Source organism: Camelina sativa, chromosome 2 (assembly GCF_030686135.1).
Source record: "Camelina sativa cultivar CO46 ecotype springtype chromosome 2, ASM3068613v1".
Lineage (NCBI taxonomy): Eukaryota > Viridiplantae > Streptophyta > Magnoliopsida > Brassicales > Brassicaceae > Camelina > Camelina sativa.
This window is the reverse complement of record NC_141881.1, coordinates 14,472,579-14,489,369: the sequence shown is the minus strand read 5'-3', so window position 1 is coordinate 14,489,369 and position 16,791 is coordinate 14,472,579. Positions and strand designations below refer to the sequence as shown.

Sequence of the window (16,791 nt, the reverse complement as noted above, 5' to 3'; positions counted from 1 at the left end):
AGTTTGGATTGACTTCTTTTTCGAAACAAGAACTCTTTTGCTTGAGTTGCTCCGAACGTATCAGAGTTGCTCCGAACGTATCAGAAACTCTCTTAGCCACACGGTTTCGTTTCTTCTAACAGTAAAACATCAAGACGGTTTCCACGATGCTTTTTATTGCTTCACCAGAGTTTCTATTTCCCTACTTGCATGTATCTTCAATTCTTTCAAATTTTTCATCTCTATGTTTTGCATTGTAGTTTTGAAATGATGTAGCATGATGAATAAAAGTATGATAAATATATTAAAAAAGGTCATTGTAGAAATATAAGTGGAAGAATAGAGAGAATAGAGAGAAACTGTATATTATTTCTCTTAGTCCTGAGAATACAAGAGAGATACAAATATATAGAAGAAGAAGATAAAAACTAGTTGTTACAAAGATGGCTTGCATGAAGGAGAGAGACAAGACATCTTGCATGAAGGAGAGAGAAAGGGACATCATGATTATTTATTCCAACATTCCCCCTCAAGCTTGGCATAGGGAGATCAAGCCTAAAATGGAGTTGCCTCATTAAAAACCTTACCAGGAAAACCCAATGGGAAAAACCATGGACAAGGGAAAAAGAGCACAAAAATCACATTTTGGGTTTTTGAAGATCAACTAAGCCAAGCTTGCTTAGAATGAAATTGCACACCTTTGAATTTGTTGCCTTGGTGAAGATATCTGCAAGTTGATCAGAACTTTGAGTATAGATGGGAGAGATGATCCTAAGTTCAACATTCTCACGAATATGGTGACAGTCCACTTCTATATGTTTGGTGCGTTCATGAAACACAGAATTCGAAGCAATGTGAATAGCAGCTTGGTTGTCACAATGCATGATGATAGGTTGAGATATCTTGACTCCAAGATCCAAAAGCAACGCCTTAAGCCAAATAAGCTCATCAGTAGTATCAGCCATGGAACGGTACTCAGCATCAGCACTAGACCTTGAAGCCACCTTCTGCTTCTTGCTCCTCCAAGTGACCAAATTCCCACCAACAAACGTACAATAGCCTCCAGTCAATTTCCTATCAGACTTGTCTCCAGCGTAACCCGCATCACAATAGCCAACAAGCTCAGTGTGGCCATTCTTGTTCATCCAAATACATTTGCCTGGAGATCCTTTCAAGTAACTGAGAATCCTTTCCACCATATTCCAATGGTGGATGGTTGGAGCTTTCATATGGTTACTTACCTGATTCACAGCAAAACACAAATCAGGGCGAGTAATTGTGAGATAAATGAGCTTACCCACAATTCTTTGGTATTGTCCAATGTTGTTATAAGGTTTCCCTTCAGGTTCCCCCTCTCGAGAGTCTTTGTATTTTTCTTCAATGGGAGTATTCACCGGTTTGGCTCCAAGCTTTCCTGTATCATTAAGAAGATCAAGTGTATACTTCCTTTGAGATAGAAATAGTCCTTCCTCAGAACGACATACTTCTATGCCAAGAAAGTACTTTAGTTCACCCAAGTCTTTAATATCAAAAGTAGACTTAAGAAGGGATTTAGTATTTTGAATACCTTCTTTATCATCACCAGAGATAATAAGATCATCAACATAAACAAGAACAACCACAATACATCTTTCCCCCTGAATTGTGAAAAGCGAATGATTGGCATGGGACTTGCGAAAACCATAACCAAGAAGTGTCTTACTTAATTTGTGATACCAAGCACGTGGAGATTGTTTGAGATCATAAATGGCTTTGTTTAGTTTGAGGACTTTGCCTTGTGCAACAGCAATACCAGGAGGTGGTAACATATATACTTCTTCGTCGAGTTCGCCTTGAAGGAATGCATTCTTAACATCCATCTGCCACAAATCCCAAGAAAGGTTAGTGGCAAGAGAAAGAACAACACGAAACGTATGAAGTTTGGCAACTAGAGCAAAAGTGTCTTTATAGTCTTCTCCATATGTTTGAGTGAAGCCTTTAGCCACTAAACGAGCTTTGTATCTTTCGATTTCACCATTGATGTGGTATTTGATTGTAAAAATCCACTTAGTTCCAACTGGCTTTTTTCCTTTAGGAAGGTCCACCTCATCCCATGTGTGGTTCCTTTTCATGGTTCCATGTTCATCATCAACAGCAGCAAGCCAAGCCTCATTGTCTTTTGCTTCTTCATAAGTCTTTGGCACAGTTTCCTAGTCAATTTTGCTAAGAAAAACTTGATGGTCAGTAGGAAGGTTAGCTAAAGAACAAAAACCTTGAATAGGATGAGCAGTTGAAGAGTTATAGCAAAACCGCTTTTGCAGCAAAATGTTAGGATCCGTTCTTGGTCTTTGACTTCTTCGGAGAGGCAAAGGTGAATCATCTTCATGAATGGCAACCTCAGTATCAGTTTGTTGTAGGTTTGGAGAAGTCTGCTGCAAGGTTTCTGAAGTCTGCTGTAAGTTTTCTGAAGTCTGCTGCACGTTTTCTGAAGTCTGGTGCAAGTTTCCTGAAGTATGGTGCAAGTTTTCTGAAGTCTGCTGCACGTTTTTTGAAGTCTGCTGCACGTTTTCTGAAGTCTGCTGCACGTTTTCTGAAGTCTGCAGCATGATTTCAGGAATTTGCTGAACTTGTAGCTCCTCTTTTCTACTATTATTTGAAGAATTGAGATTTTCCAAAAGAAACTTGAGGCTTTGAACACGATCAGATTCAGAATTTGTCAAGTCCTTCAATTTGCTCCAATCTTTTTCCTCAAAGAAACATTTGTCTTCATCAAACTTTACATCACGAGAGACATAAGTCCTTCTTGTTCCTGGGTGGTAGCATTTGTACCCTTTTTAAGTAGGAGAGTACCCAATAAAGATGCATTTGATGCTTTTAGGCTGGAGCTTATTCCTTTGATCATCTGGGACATGAACATAGCAAACACAACCAAAAACTTTTAGAAAATCAACAGAAGGTTTAGTTTGATTTAGTACCTCATATGGAGAAATGTCATTGAGACATTTTGTGGGGAGTCTATTAATGAGATAACATGTTGTCATGACAGCATCACTCCAATACTGTTTTGGAACATTCTTGTAAAACATCATGGTCCTTGCTACTTCCATAAGGTGGCGATTTTTACGCTCAGAGACACCATTTTGTTTAGGGGTATAAGGACAAGTCGTTTGATGGACAATCCCATGTTTAGAAGTGAACACCTTGAATTCATTGCTAGTATATTCTCCACCATTGTGTGTAATGCCCCCGAACCGTCCTAGGACCACGAAGGCCATCAGACAGCCACGGGACGCCACTTGCAGAATTGCGCCGAGGTGGTCCGGCCGAGGGACGGAAGCTGCAGACTTCCCGACCGATCCTCCCTAGCACAATCCCACCCGCAACCGAGGTTACTTAGGCTTTTCAACCCTCGCGGCCTGGTGCGTTGTGTTAGCCCGGACAAGGCCGAGTATCATTTGCAACTTGCCATGTTTTCCTCAAAACCGTATATATATTACTTTAGTAAAATAATTCATCACAAACAAATTATTAAAGCAATATATATATAAAGATAGTCGGAAAAATTTATACATAACCATTTATAAAAAAATATAGGGTTTTACAAGGAACACAAGGAAAACCCTATCCGGCACCCTAAAGTTTGCTCCAGCTCTAGACTCACTTAAGCTTTCCTGCAAGACCAAAATATTATCATGAGTAATCTAAGATTACTCAGTGAGCCTGGGTACCCCTTTTATCCTAAACAGGATTCTATTTCCCAACCCGACTACCCCAACAACAAAGAAAACAAGCAAGTGAAACAAACTTAGCAAGTTATCAAAGTCTCGCAACAGAAGCTATAGCGGAAGCATTCAAACAACAAACAAGCAAGAAAGGTTAGATCACTACGACTCAATTCGAAAGATCTAGGCTTGCTACACTACGAGAAAGACGTCATAGGGGAACAAGGAACTACTTGGACACCTTAGACTCTTCCCCCCTATGCGACTTGCTAAGACGACTAGAATAAGCAAGGGACACTTGAACTATCCTAGACTCTTAGACAACACACAACATGCAAAGACGACTAGACATAAACAAGGAACACTTGAATGCTCTAGACTCTTTACACCTAGGGCCCTTCGATATTCTGTTCCGTTCCAATCCTTCCTCATGCCGAGACCACAAAGTTCTCCGGCATGATCCCACCTTTAGCTACATCGTCATGTAGCGGTTACACTGGTAGCTAGCCAGTCGTAACATTGTCCCGCGCGAGTGGTCGTTGAGAACTCTTGCGAGACATACGCTTTTGGACACAGAAATATCGACACACTACTCTAGCTTCGGACTCAAGAAACGAATTCAAGAGACTAGGCTAAAATAAAACACACAACAACAATTCAAGCAAAGATTAGTCAAGCACACAAGCATGAAATCGAGCGAGAATATAACATGCTATAATCAACAAGGAGCAAGTATATACATCAAGCAACTTAAGATCATCTACATGCATGCAAACAATATAAGCAACTTAAGCAAAGATTATGTAACAAGTCCTAATGCATGCAACCAAATAAGATTTACCCATTTAAATCCTAAGTCCAAAATAACATGCAACCTAACCGATTTATTCATTTAAATCCTTAAGGTAATTTAGGCATGTTCTAACCTCGATTAAAAATTATGCAAAACAATGCAAATTATTTAATCATCTATCATGCATGCAACCGGATTTTAACAAGAAAATATTCAAGTTAAACTAGCTCATTTTAGCATGCAGTTCTAACCAAATTTTAAGTCCCAATTTACTTAAAATGCAACCGAATTCAACATGCATGGTGATTCAAGTTAGATGTGCATTTAAACATTTCACTAAGATGAATCCTACCATACTAGGCATGCAATCGATTTAAACCAAAACTACATGCATCTATCCTACATGCATTACCGCAGACTCACCTTTCGCGTATCGACGATGATTACACAGACTCACTGCACCACACGATCAGACGGTCTTCGCGTCGACAGTTCTCCGCTCCTTCGACCGTTCTCGTTCTCGACTTACTCGATCCAACCGCGTCTCTCTCCCGAAGGTCTCTTCGATAGAAACTCCTTTTCTTCGACAGCTTGATTTCAACACTAACTCCGGGTTTTCTCGACGATCACTCGATAACAACTCCGCTCCTTCGTCTATGATTACTTCGACGGCAACTCCTTATTTTACTAGACGATTTCTTTCTCGACAATCTCCCTTGTTCCTCTCTTGTCTTTGAGAGAAAGCAAAGTTTTAAGTGTTTGAGTGTTGAGAGAAATGTGAGAACTTTGGTAATGAGTCTCCCTCCCTCTATTTATAAGCTCGAATCCTCTTCCTTTCCTTAGTGCAAATCGACAAGTGTCTTCTCCTCTTCTTGTAAATGGGACATGTAATTCTTCTTCCAATAACAGCTTGACAATTAGCCTTCTAATCCTTCTTTATTAGTGAATGGAATCTCTTTTATTAGAGCATGTAACTCTTTTTTATTAGTGCATATTTCTTAATTGCCACAAAATTTTGTTAGGCAATGATGCACAAGACTTGGCGCAATGTTGTCCACTTCTTCCCTCTTGAATCATTTGGTCATAATTGGTGAGACTTGGCCACTTCGGACACCACTTCTTCATTAATCTCCTTGATTAAGCTAATCCTCCACTAATTTTCTTAATCTTCTTGAATTTTTAATTCTCCCACTAACTCCTTTCTTAATGTCGCATGACTTGGCCTAATTTGCTCCACTTCTTCTCTTTGGTGTAAAATTGCATGACTTGGCCTCCTTAAACACCACTTCTTCCTTGGGATTAATTTCCCATTAATCCCACTAAGCCTTCTTGAAAATAATCTCCCACTTATCTTAATTCTTATTGGCCGAAATTTTGAGAAAATAATAATTTTTCCCAAAACACTCTATCCTTTGTCTATCACCTTCGATGTTTCCTTCCAGCATTCTTTGATTCATTCGGACCAGTTCCTCGATAGTTCGGTCAATGGCTATCGGTCCATTGGTCAGTCGTTAATGGTTCTCTCGGTAAGTTTTCTCGGCAACTTTCCTCGACTCTTCGACTAATTTTCTTGATTCCTCGATCATCCTTAGGGTCCTGGCCATACTCCCGGTCACTCCGTCTTGGTTTGGTCATTTTTCGACTCCTAACTTTTTCCTCGGACTTCTTCTGGTCGTTCTTCTCTGTTTTACATCTTCTTTCTTTTCAAGTCTTTTCCGGCCCATTTCCTCGATCTTTTATTTTGAGATTTTTACTCTGGGTGAGGGTCATTACATTCTCCCCCCTTATAAGAATTCGTCCCCGAATTCTCACGTCTCCTTCCTCTTTTGGTGATGCTCATACTCCTGGTACAGCTGTCGTTGCCTTATAGTTACTATCGTGTTAATATCTTTGCCGAAATTCTCCTTTCTTTGGCTGTTTCTTCTCCGATATTTTACTCCACGTACATACCACCGTTTTAACTTTAAATACTCGAACTCCATTGCGGCTGCTTCTCGGAAAGCTTCTGCATCTCTAGTATTCACTTAACTCCACCTCATCTTTAGGTTCTCCATACATTAAGATTTTTGCCTTATTGCTTGGTCACCATAAACTTCCTTGAGTCAATGCTTTTCTTTCTTCAGCTTGTTCCTGACTCTTCTCTCTTCCTTCCTGTTTATAGCTTAACTCATTTCACCTTGACACACTTCAACATACGACTTGGTTTGACCTCAACACGATGCTTCTTCGATTCGCCTATTTCTTCATCTTTACACGCCTTAGGATTTTATTTCCTTTCAATTTCTTCGGCCAATTCTCGCCTTTTAGCATATTAACGCTGCTCCGTTACTGCCTATTATTTTCTTACACCCTCTTTGTCTATTCGTAGACTATCTTCTCCTTTCCTACATTATCTTCTTGCATCCTCTTTGCTCTATTCCTTGGACTACGTACTTTTTCTTTCGCACCTTCTTGGTCATGTTTACTTTGACTCTTTCTATAGGCTTGCTGCTGTCGATTGATTTGCACTATTCTTTCGGTTTCTTGGAGTTTGCCTCATCCTTCTTTATCATCTCTCTTCTTTTCACTCCTCCCTCTTTAATAATCTGAACTGACTGCTCTTATCTTAGTCGAACTCTCTTGTTCTTTCTTGAGCTTCTTCTCTTCTGTCTGATCGCGCTTTGTGGTGGCTTATGTGAATCTTCGTCGATCGCGTTAAATAATGCAAGGTAATTATGCAATATAATTATCTATGCAAACCTATAAAACTCAAGCAACAATCAAAGCAAGTAATAAAACATGCAAGGATTAGCAAGCAGTTAAATAGTACTACGAGAAGTACGGCTAGAGAACATAAGGTACTTTTACAAACCGTTGGAAAAGCTACACAAGTTCTACACCAACCTAGCCGATAATTCTAAGGGTTCGGATCCTAGACAACACAACAAGGTTAGGTCTAGATACACAAAAAGAAAATTATCCAACCCCTACACTTACGCTCAAAAAGAAAACAACCTTCCCTTACCCCCCAAGAGTTCTACTGGTTCCTGAGCCTAGTACATACTTCGCAAAAGCATACGCACTCGTTAACTGGCTCATCAGGTGGCGGTTCAGCGGGAGACTCGGTTGAGGTAGAGGCAGCAGACGTCGAGGTTCCAGCTTGGTTCATCGGGTTCTCTTCCATTCGTTCAGCTCGTCTTAACGGATTCTCTCTTGTCTCTTCCCATCGACCAACTGGGCTCATTCTCTCTGGCACCATCCGGTATGGACATTCGTGAACATAATGTCCTCTTCCACCACACACGGTGCATACCATATCCTCCAGGTCCGGAAAGTGTTGTGGTCTTGTCCTCCAGCAATGGTTGTTCGGATGCCCTGGTTCTCTGCACGCCTCACATCTCCTCCAATATCTCATTCGGTCTGGGTTTGGGCAACGATAAGCAAAGTGCCCTCGCAGTCCGCACCACTCACAATCTTGGTCCGTCGGGTCACACATGCGTCTCAACGCTGGCCTCCAGCAATGTCTTGTCCAATGCCCAATGCCTCTACACAACTCGCAATAGGGCGTGTTTCTCATGTGAACTTGATTTGGGTAGACCACCCTCTTCCTGGCAGTGGCTCGCACTCTCAGCCTGCCTCTCGGTTGAAATGTTACGGAGTGCATCTCCAACTCCCCTTTCGCCTGCAGCTCTTGGTAGTACTCTCTTGTTCTCTTCAAACTTGAACTACTTTCTCCCATCTCCATCCTTAGTCGTTCTCGGTTCTGCCTTCTTAACTCATAGCTCTTAGCAAGCATCTCCAAATCTCGGTCCATTGGTTCCTCCTCTTCCCCTGGTAACACCATTTGTAATGGCACAGCTCGGATGGGGCTATCACGTCTCAGCACTATCTGATTCGACACTACCGAGTCTGGTACTACTTGATCTTGATCTTCTTGATTGCTCGCAGCTTGACTTGGTTCTCCTGGTTCCCTTACTACTCGTCTCGCACTAAGTCTTAACCTCACGTCCTCCATAAGCTCCGTACTTGCATCAGCTTCTTGTTCTCGATCATTTGGTATCGAGTCCTGCTCGTCTCTTGACTCCACCCCAAAAGTTGGAATTCCTTCATCATCACTTGACACTAAGTCAATCACTTCTACAACTTTATCCCTTCTCGCCGTTGATTCTCCGAACTCAGGATCCTCCTTAGTTAGTTCTTCTTCCTCCTTGATTCCCGGTACCTCGACTTCACCATCATCTTCGTTTCCCCTGTCCGGTGAGTGCATCTCGTCTAACACCAATAAAATTCTGGTACTCGTCTCTGCTTTCTCTTCCGCTGGTTGTTCACCACTCGGACCTCCGGCCTCGGGTACTACTCCTGTACCGCTTACAGCTCCTTCTTCCTCCGGCACATACACCTCCGTCAAGAAATCCAGAATCTTATCAATCGCTTCCGGGTACTCCCTTATAAAGTTTTCATGACTGATATCCTCGCCTTGGTCCTCCACAAGATCCAATAATAACTTTTGCAGCTTGTCGGCTAGCTCCGTCTCCGCCTCTCAATGATCTCCCACAGGGATAGTTTCAAACTTCCCTTGCGCGTCCATTCGTATTTGAAGTCGACTTGGCTCGCCAATCTCCAATACTATTGTCTGGTCATCTTGATTAGCTTCCAACTCCTCCGTTTCTTCCAAACATTCGGACGGATCGGTCTCGACAGACCAATTGGTGTTGTCAGCATCGAATACCCCGTCCTCACTCTCATTACTTGAATCATATGGCCATTGGCTGCTTTCTGATTCCGTTGACAAGAACCCGTTATGATGTCCACAACCCTCATGTCTCGGCCCCTCATCTCCTGAACCATCCCCGTAACCTGAATCACCTGAATACATCTAAAACCCACAAGAAACAAGGTCAGACGGTTAGTTCTTTCTAAGGTTCAACCTAAACTAGACAAGCAAACTACCGGATAAATTTTTTTTTTTATGTTCTTGTGACACATTACTCGATAAAACTTTGAAATGCACAAGTGCTCGCGGGCTCGAAAACACCGCTCTGTTACCACCGTTATAACGCCCCCGAACCATCCTAGGACCACGAAGGCCATCAGACAGCCACGGGACGCCACTTGCAGAATTGCGCCGAGGTGGTCCGGCCGAGGGACGGAAGCTGCAGACTTCCCGACCGATCCTCCCTAGCACAATCCCACCCGCAACCGAGGTTACTTAGGCTTTTCAACCCTCGCGGCCTGGTGCGTTGTGTTAGCCCGGACAAGGCCGAGTATCCTTTGCAACTTGCCATGTTTTCCTGAAAACCGTATATATATTACTTTAGTAAAATAATTCATCACAAACAAATTATTAAAGCAATGTATATATAAAGATAGTCGGAAAAATTTATACATAACCATTTATAAAAAAATATAGGGTTTTACAAGGAAAACCCTATCCGGCACCCTAAAGTTTGCTCCAGCTCTAGACTCACTTAAGCTTTCCTGCAAGACCAAAATATTATCATGAGTAATCTAAGATTACTCAGTGAGCCTGGGTACCCCTTTTTATCCTAAACAGGATTCTATTTCCCAACCCGACTACCCCAGCAACAAAGAAAACAAGCAAGTGAAACAAACTTAGCAAGTTATCAAAGTCTCGCAACAGAAGCTATAGCGGAAGCATTCAAACAACAAACAAGCAAGAAAGGTTAGATCACTACGACTCAATTCGAAAGATCTAGGCTTGCTACAGTACGAGAAAGACGTCCTAAGGGAACAAGGAACTACTTGGACACCTTAGACTCTTCCCCCCTATGCGACTCGCTAAGACGACTAGAATAAGCAAGGGACACTTGAACTATCCTAGACTCTTAGACAACACACAACATGCAAAGACGACTAGACATAAACAAGGAACACTTGAATGCTCTAGACTCTTTACACCTAGGGCCCTTCGATATTCTTTTCCGTTCCAATCCTTCCTCATGTCGAGACCACAAAGTTCTCCGGTATGATCCCACCTTTAGCTACATCGTCATGTAGCGGTTACACTGGTAGCTAGCCAGTCGTAACATTGTCCCGCGCGAGTGGTCGTTGAGAACTCTCGCGAGACATACGCTTTTGGACACAGAAATATCGACACACTACTCTAGCTTCGGACTCAAGAAACGAATTCAAGAGACTAGGCTAAAATAAAACACACAACAACAATTCAAGCAACGATTAGTCAAGCACACAAGCATGAAATCGAGCGAGAATATAACATGCAATAATCAACAAGGAGCAAGTATATACATCAAGCAACTTAAGATCATTCTACATGCATGCAAAAAATATAAGCAACTTAAGCAAAGATTATGCAACAAGTCCTAATGCATGCAACCAAATAAGATTTACCCATTTAAATCCTAAGTCCAAAATAACATGCAACCTAACCGATTTATTCATTTAAATCCTTAAGGTAATTTAGGCATGTTCTAACCTCGATTAAAAATTATGCAAAACAATGCAAATTATTTAATCATCTATCATGCATGCAACCGGATTTTAACAAGAAAATATTCAAGTTAAACTAGCTCATTTTAGCATGCAGTTCTAACCAAATTTTAAGTCCCAATTTACTTAAAATGCAACCGAATTCAACATGCATGGTGATTCAAGTTAGATGTGCATTTAAACATTTCACTAAGATGAATCCTACCATACTAGGCATGCAATCGATTTAAACCAAAACTACATGCATCTATCCTACATGCATTACCGCAGACTCACCTTTCGCGTATCGACGATGATTACACAGACTCACTGCACCACACGATCAGACGGTCTTCGCGTCGACAGTTCTCCGCTCCTTCGACCGTTCTCGTTCTCGACTTACTCGATCCAACCGCGTCTCTCTCCCGAAGGTCTCTTCGATAGAAACTCCTTTTCTTCGACAGCTTGATTTCAACACTAAGTCCGGGTTTTCTCGACGATCACTCGATAACAACTCCGCTCCTTCGTCTATGATTACTTCGACGGCAACTCCTTATTTTACTAGACGATTTCTTTCTCGACAATCTCCCTTGTTCCTCTCTTGTCTTTGAGAGAAAGCAAAGTTTTAAGTGTTTGAGTGTTGAGAGAAATGTGAGAACTTTGGTAATGAGTCTCCCTCCCTCTATTTATAAGCTCGAATCCTCTTCATTTCCTTAGTGCAAATCGACAAGTGTCTTCTCCTCTTCTTGTAAATGCGACATGTAATTCTTCTTCCAATAACAGCTTGACAATTAGCCTTCTAATCCTTCTTTATTAGTGCATGGAATCTCTTTTATTAGAGCATGTAACTCTTTTTATTAGTGCATATTTCTTAATTGCCACAAAATTTTGTAAGGCAATGATGCACAAGACTTGGCGCAATGTTGTCCACTTCTTCCCTCTTGAATCATTTGGTCATAATTGGTGAGACTTGGCCACTTCGGACACCACTTCTTCATTAATCTCCTTGATTAAGCTAATCCTCCACTAATTTCCTTAATCTTCTTGAATTTTTAATTCTCCCACTAACTCCTTTCTTAATGTCGCATGACTTGGCCTAATTTGCTCCACTTCTTCTCTTTGGTGTAAAATTGCATGACTTGGCCTCCTTAAACACCACTTCTTCCTTGGGATTAATTTCCCATTAATCCCACTAAGCCTTCTTGAAAATAATCTCCCACTTATCTTAATTCTTATTGGCCGAAATTTTGAGAAAATAATAATTTTTCCCAAAACACTCTATCCTTTGTCTATCACCTTCGATGTTTCCTTCCAGCATTCTTTGATTCATTCGGACCAGTTCCTCGATAGTTCGGTCAATGGCTATCGGTCCATTGGTCAGTCATTAATGGTTCTCTCGGTAAGTTTTCTCGGCAACTTTCCTCGACTCTTCGACTAATTTTCTTGATTCCTCGATCATCCTTAGGGTCCTGGCCATACTCCCGGTCACTCCGTCTTGGTTTGGTCATTTTTCGACTCCTAACTTTTTCCTCGGACTTCTTCTGGTCGTTCTTCTCTGTTTTACATCTTCTTTCTTTTCAAGTCTTTTCCGGCCCATTTCCTCGATCTTTTATTTTGAGATTTTTACTCTGGGTGAGGGTCATTACATTCTCCCCCCCTTATAAGAATTCGTCCCCGAATTCTCACGTCTCCTTCCTCTTTTGGTGATGCTCATACTCCTGGTACAGTTGTCGTTGCCTTATAGTTACTATCGTGTTAATATCTTTGCCGAAATTCTCCTTTCTTTGGTTGTTTCTTCTCCGATATTTTACTCCACGTACATACCACCGTTTTAACTTTAAATACTCGAACTCCGTTGCGGCTGCTTCTCGGAAAGCTTATGCATCTCCAGTATTCACTTAACTCCACCTCATCTTTAGGTTCTCCATACATTAAGATTTTTGCCTTATTGCTTGGTCACCATAAACTTCCTTGAGTCAATGCTTTTCTTTCTTCAGCTTGTTCCTGACTCTTCTCTCTTCCTTCCTGTTTATAGCTTAACTCATTTCACCTTGACACACTTCAACATACGACTTGGTTTGACCTCAACACGATGCTTCTTCGATTCGCCTATTTCTTCATCTTTACACGCCTTAGGATTTTATTTCCTTTCAATTTCTTCGGCCAATTCTCGCCTTTTAGCATATTAACGCTGCTCCGTTACTGCCTATTATTTTCTTACACCCTCTTTGTCTATTCGTAGACTATCTTCTCCTTTCCCACATTATCTTCTTGCATCCTCTTTGCTCTATTCCTTGGACTACGTACTTTTTCTTTCGCACCTTCTTGGTCATGTTTACTTTGACTCTTTCTATACGCTTGCTGCTGTCGATTGATTTGCACTATTCTTTCGGTTTCTTGGAGTTTGCCTCATCCTTCTTTATCATCTCTCTTCTTTTCACTCCTCCCTCTTTAATAATCTGAACTGACTGCTCTTATCTTAGTCGAACTCTCTTGTTCTTTCTTGAGCTTCTTCTCTTCTGTCTGATCGCGCTTTGTGGTGGCTTATGTGAATCTTCGTCGATCGCGTTAAATAATGCAAGGTAATTATGCAATATAATTATCTATGCAAACCTATAAAACTCAAGCAACAATCAAAGCAAGTAATAAAACATGCAAGGATGAGCAAGCAGTTAAATAGTACTACGAGAAATACGGCTAGAGAACATAAGGTACTTTTACAAACCGTTGGAAAAGTTACACAAGTTCTACACCAACCTAGCTGATAATTCTAAGGGTTCGGATCCTAGACAACACAACAAGGTTAGGTCTAGATACACAAAAAGAAAATTATCCAACCCCTACACTTACGCTCAAAAAGAAAACAACCTTCCCTTACCCCCCAAGAGTTCTACTGGTTCCTGAGCCCATTTCCTCGATCTTTTATTTTGAGATTTTTACTCTGGGTGAGGGTCATTACATTGTCGGTCCTCAAAGTCTTTATCTTCGCATTGAACTGAGTGGAAACATAGCTGTGAAAGTTTGAAAAAGCTTCAAAAACACGGCCTTTTGAAGGTAAAAGAGTTAGCCACATATATTTAGATTTTTTATCAATAAACGTAACAAAATATTTGTTATTATCTCTTGAAGCACAAGGAGCAGACCAAACATCAGAATGAATAAGTTCAAAACAATCTTGATAAGTAGTAGTAGAGTTTGGAAAAACAGTTTTACAATGCTTTCCTAAAATACAAGCCTCACACTTCTCATGATCAAAAGACATTTTAGGAAGAAGTAAACTAAGGGCCTTAGTATGAGGATGACCTAGTCTAGCATGCCAAACAGAATTATTAGCAAAAGCAGAAACAAGATTGAGATCTTCAAGAACATAGAGATCATTCTTTGTTGATCCTTCACCAATAGTCTTTCCCGTCTTAATATCCTGAAACCAAATCTCATTAGGACTGAAAATAGCCAAGCAATCAAGATCACTTGTTGCCTTTTTGACAGACAAAAGGTTTGAAGTAAATTCAGGCATATAGAAAGCTTGAGAATCTTTGTTAAACAATTTCAGATTTCCTATGCCTTTAACAGGAACACCATGACCATTAGCAATGATAACATTTCCAGTTGCAGGTTTAACATTATCAATAAGATTAACATCACTGATCATATGATGAGAAGCACCAGAATCAACAATAATTGGCTTATGAGATTTTAGAGTAAGTAGAGCATTACCAGATTCTTTGAGAGAAGCAATGCTTTTGATAAGGGCATCAAGATCAGATTTTCTAACCACATCGTCATCTGCAGCAGATGCAGACATAGCCTTCCTAGGTTCATTCATCTTAGCCGGCTTCAGATGAGGATGGAGAACCCAACACTTCTCCTTGGTATGCCCCTTCTTCTTGCAGTGATCACACAATAACTTGTTGTAGTCACTCCTTTTGTAAGCTCCTTTTTCATAAGCTCCTTTATGAGCGATAGCAAGCTCACTTTTCTGGCTAAACAAACCAGTAGATCCATCTTCCTTTTGAATTTGCATACAAACCTCATTCAAATTGGGAAGCTTTTCAGATCTGAGGATATGATGGATGAGACCATTGAAAGAAGGGTTGAGAGTAAGAAGAAGTCCAAAGACTTGATCTTGTTCATGCCTTTCATTAAGCACCATCTGATATGTTGTTGGAGGACGAAGAGTCTCCAACTCTGACCAAAGAGATCTGAATTCTCCAAAATGTTGGTTAAAAGGTTTCTCCTCTTGAGTTAAATTGTTCAATGCCTTCTTCACTTCAAAGATCCGGCTGAGATTTGAAACATTTCCATAGACACCTTTTAGGGTATCCCACAACTCCTTTGCTGTTTCACAATAAGAATATGCAGTAAGGAGAGACTGCTCAAGAGAGCTTTGGAGAATGGCAAGAACCATTTGATTTTCTTGAAACCATTTGTCATACTCAAGGTTGGATACTTCAGAACTGCCAAAAGGGTTTTTACCTGCAACATCTTCTTCATTCTCCAGAATACCAACAATCACTCTCTAGTGCTTAAAATATGATTCCATAGTCCCCGACTGCAAAGAGCAGTTTTGGTAGTCCTAGACCACATAATGTAATTATCTCCTTTAAGGATAACAGGAAGAGTAATCTGTTTTGAGTTTTCCATACCCAAAAAAGAAAAGAAAAAGAATAATAGCAAAAGAGACAGAGAATAAGGATCTAAAGCTCTGCTACCATGTAGAAATATAAGCGGAAGAATAGAGAGAATAGAGAGAATAGAGAGAAACTGTATATTATTTCTCTTAGTCCTGAGAATACAAGAGAGATACAAATATATAAAAGAAGAAGATAAAAACTAGCTGTTACAAAAATGGCTTGCATGAAGGAGAGAGACAAGACATCTTGCATGAAGGAGAGAGAAAGGGACATCATGATTATTTATTCCAACAGTCACGAGAGATGGGTGAACCTTACAATGTATTATATGTATGGATGTTTTGCTATGAACAAGAAGAAATTTTACGTGTTCAAGCTTAACAAACAATGCACGTTACAAGATTGCAAGTATATGATTCTATATGCTATGATGATTATTGTATAGATATATGTGATCGACATTAGTGAGTAACCCTCTTTCTTTCTTTGTCAAGTTAGGATGAGAATTCTAAATAGTTACGTAAATCTTCGTCTCGCTTTGTTGTTCAATGACTCGAGTTTTTATTTGAGACTTGGTTTGGTATCTATATTGGTATTATGACGTTGTTAAGAGTTTAGGAAGACACGTTTAACCTGGTGGTTTTCAATGAAGAAAGTTCTTGAAAGTACAATTTAAAAAGTGAATGAACAAGAAGGCCTAAAAACGCACGTGGCATCCCGTCTCTGAGGTAAAAGGAGACGGATGTTAGATCATTTATTTTAAGACTGAGGTTCGTTAACGACTGTGTAATCTCATTTTGTGTGGTTTCTTAAAAAGTTCCGAAACTTTATGTGGTTTGAGTTTTGAACGCGAAACTTGGTTAAACCATAGATCCATCACCCCAAAAAACCAAGAAAATCACTTGTCATTTATCTTAGTTCGACACACCAATCTAAAAACAAACTTTTGCGTTAGTCAATACAACATATTAAAGTCTCCCATTAATAGAGAAAATTGGTACAGATAAAGGTATGTGATTTTGCATTATTGGAGCACAAATTGACTTAGAAGAAGTTACCTTTAGTGAAGTCTTTGTATTCGGGCTTAGCCTAGTGGCTAGTGGACACAATGGTACATATATCCCACTAACATCAATACATCATCAACCGATGAAATCCACTAGCTAACATTTCTAACGTATAACTTCGGCTGGAATCATATCAGTTTGAAATTTTTTACGTAGTTCAAAATTACAGAAATAACCCCTTACTTCAG

General features: G+C 40.3%; 2 protein-coding genes across 3 annotated transcripts; both read right to left on the bottom strand.

Moving 5' to 3' along the window:
- Positions 1-6,627: 6,627 nt before the first annotated feature.
- LOC147948604 (uncharacterized) lies at positions 6,628-15,684 on the bottom strand. 2 transcript variants are annotated; one of them, XM_087483051.1, is made up of 3 exons: positions 15,379-15,684; positions 13,781-15,240; positions 6,628-9,930 (listed from the first exon to the last, which is right to left on the bottom strand). In XM_087483051.1, the coding sequence occupies exon 3, from the start codon at positions 8,717-8,719 to the stop codon at positions 7,490-7,492; it is 1,230 nt and encodes a 409-aa protein (XP_087339177.1). In that variant the 5' UTR covers positions 8,720-9,930; positions 13,781-15,240; positions 15,379-15,684; the 3' UTR covers positions 6,628-7,489. The 2 variants fall into 2 exon arrangements, with proteins under 2 accessions (XP_087339177.1, XP_087339178.1); XM_087483052.1 differs by lacking the exons at positions 13,781-15,240; positions 15,379-15,684 and adding an exon at positions 11,200-11,465 and having other exon boundaries at positions 6,628-9,743; positions 9,839-9,930.
- On the bottom strand, positions 13,923-15,385 carry LOC147948605 (uncharacterized). Its single transcript, XM_087483059.1, has 2 exons — positions 14,620-15,385; positions 13,923-14,323 (listed from the first exon to the last, which is right to left on the bottom strand). Exons 1-2 carry the CDS (start codon positions 15,308-15,310, stop codon positions 14,316-14,318), a joined length of 699 nt encoding a protein of 232 aa, XP_087339185.1. The 5' UTR covers positions 15,311-15,385; the 3' UTR covers positions 13,923-14,315.
- Positions 15,685-16,791: the final 1,107 nt, after the last annotated feature.